The sequence below is a fragment of the Etheostoma cragini genome, chromosome 1 (assembly GCF_013103735.1).
Source record: "Etheostoma cragini isolate CJK2018 chromosome 1, CSU_Ecrag_1.0, whole genome shotgun sequence".
In the NCBI taxonomy this organism is placed as follows: Eukaryota; Metazoa; Chordata; class Actinopteri; order Perciformes; family Percidae; genus Etheostoma; species Etheostoma cragini.
In genome coordinates, this window is record NC_048407.1 from 8072897 (window position 1) to 8079785 (window position 6889).

The 6889-nt window shown below is 37.6% G+C and overlaps 1 protein-coding gene across 1 annotated transcript in view; it reads right to left on the reverse strand.

Moving 5' to 3' along the window:
* Window positions 1–255: 255 nt before the first annotated feature.
* ubap1lb (ubiquitin associated protein 1-like b) overlaps window positions 256–6889 on the reverse strand; it is a 33799-nt gene continuing 27165 nt past the window's right edge. Inside the window, exons 5-6 of the mRNA XM_034873892.1 lie at window positions 811–912; window positions 256–711 (exon numbers count right to left, since the gene is read on the reverse strand). Coding sequence (XP_034729783.1) covers window positions 577–711; window positions 811–912 — 237 coding nt within the window. The 3' untranslated portion in view covers window positions 256–576. The remainder of the gene's footprint in view (window positions 712–810; window positions 913–6889) is intronic.

Here is a 6889-nt window from a genome sequence, read left to right on the forward strand (position 1 = left end):
TATATTGCATTAATAAGAATATGTTGATGTTTTGATTTTGGAAGCTTTCTGTTTGTGGGAACTAAAGATCCCTGGTGGACACTGCTCCTTTTTCTCCGGAAACCAGTCTTGGATAGTTTTCCCAGACGGGTTCACCCCAAGGGAGGAGGTTATATAAGACCAGAACAAACGCAGAGGAGAACAAAACAGAAAGCTCCAAATTGCATTCAAGCTGTCGCATGACTGATATTTAAAGAAAAACATTGCCGTGGTGGATTTCATGACACTTGTTTAATAAATGTCACAATTATAACTACTCACACAGATCACACAAGTTTAGCTACTTTCACACATTGGTAACAAACAGTAATCAAACTGTGCACTATGGCACATCATCATCATCATCATGCATATAATGTAATATATCAACACAATACTTTCCTTGAGTGAAGGGCACGTCCAGTCCCAGTTCTAATAATCCTAATATGTTTACTCTCTCTGTGCCTTATCAACGGGCTGTTCATATTCTCCTATAGTAAATAGTATGTAAGCCCTGTGTGTGTGTGTGTGTGCTTGTGCATGCATGCGTGTGTGCCATCACGCAACACGCATCATCAACTCCTCCAGCGCGCGCTCTCTGTGGTTTTCATGCACCAGCAGCACTTCTTTGATGGCATTCTGCTGGAAGCCCATCTCATTGAACTGACTCAGCAGATGAAGGAACTCCTTTGCCTCAAGAGAAAGACACAGTTTTTTATTTTGTTTGTTTATTTTTTATATTGTATCAATAAAAGTCTTTTTTTCTCAATGAAGAAGAAAGACATGTCTTACCTTTGTTTCACAGTTTTGAAACATCTCCAGAGCCTCTTCTACCAGAGCCGTGTCATACCCCAGCTGACACAGATGGTCACATGCCACCAGGTAGTTTAAGACCTGCAAACACACAGAGAAACATCGATTCATGTAGGACACAGCTACACCATGCAGGTCAAAAAGGCTCCGAATCAAAAAAGGAGTGCTCAAATCAATGTTATTCTTAAAGTAAAAAAAGAAATGTCCCACAATTAATTATATGGTATAGGAAAATGTCCTCTCAGTTTAGGATAGAATAGAATAGATCTTTACTGTCAATATTTTCAATAACAAAACACAGTTTTGCAGCTCTCCAAATGACAGAAATAAAACATTTTAATAGTAAAATATAACAAGATAAGAAAACACAATCAGGTGGCACATTTACTGTACATAACATTATTGCACTTCAAGTTTTGGGGATTAGTGCACACAAGTCTTTATAGAGGAAGGAGGTCTAGAGAAGGCTTTGTGCTTTTGTCTGCCTGTGGGAAAAAGCTGTTTTTAGGCTTTTGGTTCTGGATCTGATTGTTCTGTATCTTTTTCCACAGGGTAGGGGGGAGAACATGTGATGTCCAGAGTGAATGGGGTCTTTTATTATTAGCAGTAGGTCAGGAGGCTATCTATTATTGACTGGTCAGCAGGTGTTGAGGGAGGTGTGTGTGCCTCAGCTTTATGAGGACGTAAAACCTCTGTTGGGCCTCCCACACCTGATGAGATATGTGTGTGGTCTAGGTGAGGTCAGCCGAGGGGTGCACACTGAGAACTGAAAGCTCTCCACTTGCTCTACCTTTTCCTTGTGAATGTAGAGGGCAGAGGGCACAGTGCTCGGTGACCCTGCAACTTCTGAAATCTCCCAGTATCGTTATCAGTTCCACTATTGTGGTAATCAAATATTAAAAAGTATCATGCAGATAAATGTCACCTGTGACTGTCAGACTATTATATTTTCTGATAATCACTCATGCATTCACATAAAAACATTAGTTCACTGCATTCATTCATTCAACCTGTATATATACTCAAAAGATCATCAAGTGGCGGCCCTCCCATTGAGTCAGTTATGAAGACAAAAACAAAACAAATACTCAGAAAAGAAGCCACACAAAGAACGATGTTTACCATAGACATGACGGGAATCTCATGAATCTCAAGGCTGAGTGATAGAATGAGTCCAGAGATTTAAGAGTTGAAGATGATGCATGTCTATAAACTTACTCAACTCTGCTTTATTGTTTAATCTGGTGGCTAATCCCCTGATTGTACTTAAACACTTGTTGTACTCAAGGACATAGTTCTCTTCTCTTACAGCAACTCACTGATCTCACAATTGTTAAAACGCTTTTAGCTACTTTGGTTTAGCCATTAGCTTGAGTTTACAATACTAAAGTTTGAGCACCTTCCATTTACTCCAGAGGATCTCCCATCTAAAATAGCAGTTATATTTTGCACGTAAATTACATTCAAAAAGTCTCTTGTCTACTCGTCCGTCCACTTCCATCTGTCTTTGTTGACACCCGCCATGCGTGCAGACAGAGGGGAAATACTGCGTGGAAATTAACAAAAACTTCCTCTTCTTTTTTATGTTGGTGGGTTGCAACCATAAAAGGACCTAAAACCTAATTGCAGTTCATTATTTATTCGGCAAATAATGTTTCCATCACCAATTATTTCACAGTCCGTACACATCGATCAAGATAAAATCCAATGAGATTTAAGCCTGTTATTTAATCCTAAACCTAAACTAAATTATAACTTGTTTGAAAGCCTTATTCTTAATCTTAAACATCCATCAGAGAAAACATTACAGCAAATTATATTCATATTTATTCACCGAGCTCAAGGACCATATTATGAATTTTTATCTTTTTTTCATCATGTGTAGTCAACACATAATTATTGTAGGTGATTTTAATATCCATGTCTATCCATGTGGATCATCCTTAGTTCAACTCACTACTCGATTCAATTGGTTTCAGTCAGAGGGCATAAGGACAATCACTGTTTGAACCACACCCTCAATCTTGTGCTGACATATCGAAATTGAAGATTTTATAGTATTTCTGCAGAATCCTTTATTATAAGACCATTCTCTAATAAGTTTTGAATTCAAACTACCCGACTATATTTAATTAAATAAAAACTTCTACACTAGATATCTATCTGCTATAGCTAAATTATTTTGCTCCTCTCAAAAAGAAAATGGTGAAGCAAAGGAAACTAGCACCTTGGTATAACTCGCAAATTAAAACAAAACTTGCAAAAACCTGAAAGTATACGGCGAAGGAAGGCCCTCAGAAACACCAAATCAGACCATTTCTCATCACTAATAGAAAGAATTAAGAACAACCCAAGGTTTCTTTTCAGTACTATAGGCCGGCTGACCTTTTGCCTTCAACTTCTAATGATTCACCTTCAAACGCAGGACCGCTAGAAAGAATAAGACCTGACATATACTTTGACTGCTTTTATCCAATAGACCTCCAACAATTAATGTTGAAGATCTCTTCACCTAAACCATCTACCTGTCTCTTAGACCCTATCCCAATGAGGCTACTTAAAGAAGCGTTAGCCGTTGTTAACACTATGATCAATATGTCTTTATTAACAGGTTATTTACCAAAATCATTTAATGTAGCTGTGATAAATCCTGAAAAAAACACCCTCGAACCTGAGGTCTTAGCCAACTATAGACCCAGATCTAACCTTCCCTTTCTCTCCCAAGATCCTTCAGAAGGTGGTCGCTAATCACTTATGTAATTTTCTACGTAGCAATAGTTTATTAGAGGGCTATCAGTCAGGATTTAGAAAGCATCATAGCACAGACGGCACTGGTGAAAATTACAAAGGACCTTCTAACCGCTTTGGTCAAAGGACTAGTCTCCGTAATTGTTTTACTAGAGTTTAGTGCTGCATTCTACACCATTGACCATACCATCCTGTTACAGAGACTGGGACATTTAGTTGGCATTAAAGGACTCACACTAAGCTGGTTTAAGTCCTATCTATTTAATCAATCAAAAGTACGCTAATGTAAGCCATGGCGTTTCACAAGGCTCAGTGCATGGACCAATTCTTTCCTCCTCATATTTGCTTCTCCTTGGCAATACTATTATGAAACACTCAATTAACTTTCAGTGTTACTTGGATGACACCCAATTATATCTATGAATCAAACCAGATAAAACCAGTCAACCAGTGTTAGCTAAACTTCAACCATGCATTAAATATATAAAATCATTGATGATCTACAATTTTCTGATGTTAAACTCAGACAAAACTGAAGTTATTGTGCTGGGCCCTAAACACCTCCAAACCTCTTTATCATTATAAAGTGAATATACATGTGGCTAAAGATGACACTTTGTTGATCCTGTCGTTAATTTCAATAGCTACCTTTCAAGTCATATTTCTGCTGTTATTTTGATGAAAGTAACTAAAAAGTATTGTAAAGCATTTCAAGTCAGAGACAGTAATATCTTAATACAACAAAATACTCTCAAATGACAGTATCTCGTGATAAAAAAATTTACAATTTTTTTTTTACATTTTGGAAGTCACTTGCCCTACATTGGAGAATAATAGTTCAACTTGATCTAATTTCTGATGTTGAAGCAAACTCCTGATGTTTAAATGTCCAAAAACTTTCCTAGATTTGAGAACTTGGGGTCCATTTAGACTTTACGATGCACGGGGTCTTATGTAACATAGAGACGTTAATTAAAATAAATGCTCCAGCCATTTTGGTACGTATTTCTTTGGGTTTCAACTAAAATATTGTCTAGGCTTACAAACAGTGATGACATGAGTGTGTGGTTTATGTAAAAGTGGGTGTTTGTTTTCATTATTAAATCATCTGCTGGCTATTTTCTTTCTTAATTGACTAATTGTTTGGTCAGTAAAAGAAAATTGAGAAATGCCGTCACAATTACCCAGAGCCCCAAGTAACAACCCCTGATTTTTTCCGAACCTTCAAATGATCACAAATGTATTAAATTTAAAATACTGACAAGGAAAAGCTCACATTTGAGAAGCTCAAACCATGAAATGTTTTCAAATGAAAAAGGACTTAATTTTATATCAGTCGACTAATCAATTAACTAACTTTCAGATTTTTACCTCTAAGTATATATTCTAGTCTGGAGCTTATTTTATAGGATGGTATCATATATTATAGGCTGGTTATTATTCAGGCAAAGCTCTCTTTTTTGTTAAGTCCATAATAACTGCAGCAGTCACGTACATGTAGTTAACCTCTGAAACGAAGGAGAGTAGAAAATACATGACATGAAAATACTCAACCGACATTTTAAATCTGTCACATCGTGGGCTCCCTGTAAAAGTCTGTGGAGAATATCTTCATCATGTGTCTCTATGTTTCTTGACAAACCAGTTCACTTGTCACAAAGCCATGTGAAGTGGAACGCAGCTTTATGATACTACCATCAGATAGACTGCTGCATGGAACAACACAGCCACACTACTGCTGTCCCTTGGTCTGATGAGTGCATGGTGCAGAGAAATCAGAGCTGTTTAACCGGTGGCTCAAGCCCCTTTTTCAAAAATCTGTTTTGGTGCTTCAAGTTGGAGTTTGAAAACGTGTCTGTTAGTGACAGAGGACAATCAGTTACATGATCAAAGGGGTTTAATATCCTGTGTGTCTGTCACCGATGCTACGCACCTGTAACCCAGTCAAGGTTTGACTGTCAAGTTTAACACTTTTGACAGGCACTGTATCTGTGTCACATTCTCATTACGGGCTGAGCCCCCCTAAAGGTCTGATCTGATTAGGGGGGCTCAGCCTAGAAGGGGTTAAGGTTCACATACAAAACCACACCACCAGTCCTGTTTTCTCTGTTTATGCCGTTTAGTTCATATCCATTAATTCCAAAGTCCAGTCCCCTTTCACTACTGATCCACCTTTCTGATATTGCAATTATATAGAAAAGTTGTTTGAATTGACTTAGGGTAATGGTTTTATGTTGTGAAATTGGCATACATGCTTCTGCTGTTAAAGTGGATTATACCATGGTCTGGGTGAATACTCGATTCTGATCCTAGAATCGGCCCTGAAGTGGAGGAAAACTACTTGAGTTAAGTGGAACGTATTTAAGGGGTTAAAATGTATCAGAATCTTCCGCCTTACCCATCAACCCTGGCCTGTGGCTTTGGGATTTACTCTAAGCAGAGGTGAGGTGGGGTTATGGGAAAACACAGAGCAGGCAGTGGAAACTGTCTATTTTTACACTGGCTTAAAGTGGCTTAGTATACTGTCGTTTAGTTTCATTCCCACCTCCAGTGGTCCAGTTGGTACAGTTATATATATATCAGTTATATATATATATATATATATATATATATATATATATCAATGCCTTCAAACATCTGGTTGGTTTAACTAAAAGAGTGCACGCCCACAATCCGCTGATAACAATCTCCAGACCTAATCAGCTGCTTTGGGAGAGAGAGAAATGTAAAGCATAGAAATCTTCCTGAATGAACTTACACTGAGCTTCATATGTACCGATGCTTCATGAGGAAAGGCTCACTGTGTGTGTGTTTGTGTGTGTGAAAGAGAGAAAAGAGCGTCGTCAATATCTCTGCAAGCTATTAATAGCCTAACTTGCTGGCAGTGCTGCTTTGTCACCTTTTATATGAAGTGTCAGTGCAATAGCAGTAGGCCTAGTTGAAAACAACACGAATAGAACAAAAAGGTTAAAAAGAGAGAACATAACTAATTTGCTGTGAAATTGTCCTTGATTTAGATGCAAGAACAGGATTGGTAAGAAATATAACCTATAATTCCTGCCTTCATAATTAAATCATTATTTACCTAAACTTAACATCATTTGAGTTATTATTATCTTATCCTACCTATAATAACCTAATTACAGTTAAATGCAATAAATAATTACACAGCTATTTACATAGAATCTGAATTGTCTTATAGACAGAGCAATGAATAAACATGTACACGTGGATATACACTCACCGGCCACTTTATTAGGTACCCCATGCTAGTAACGGGTTGGACCCCCTTTTGCCTTCATAACTGCCT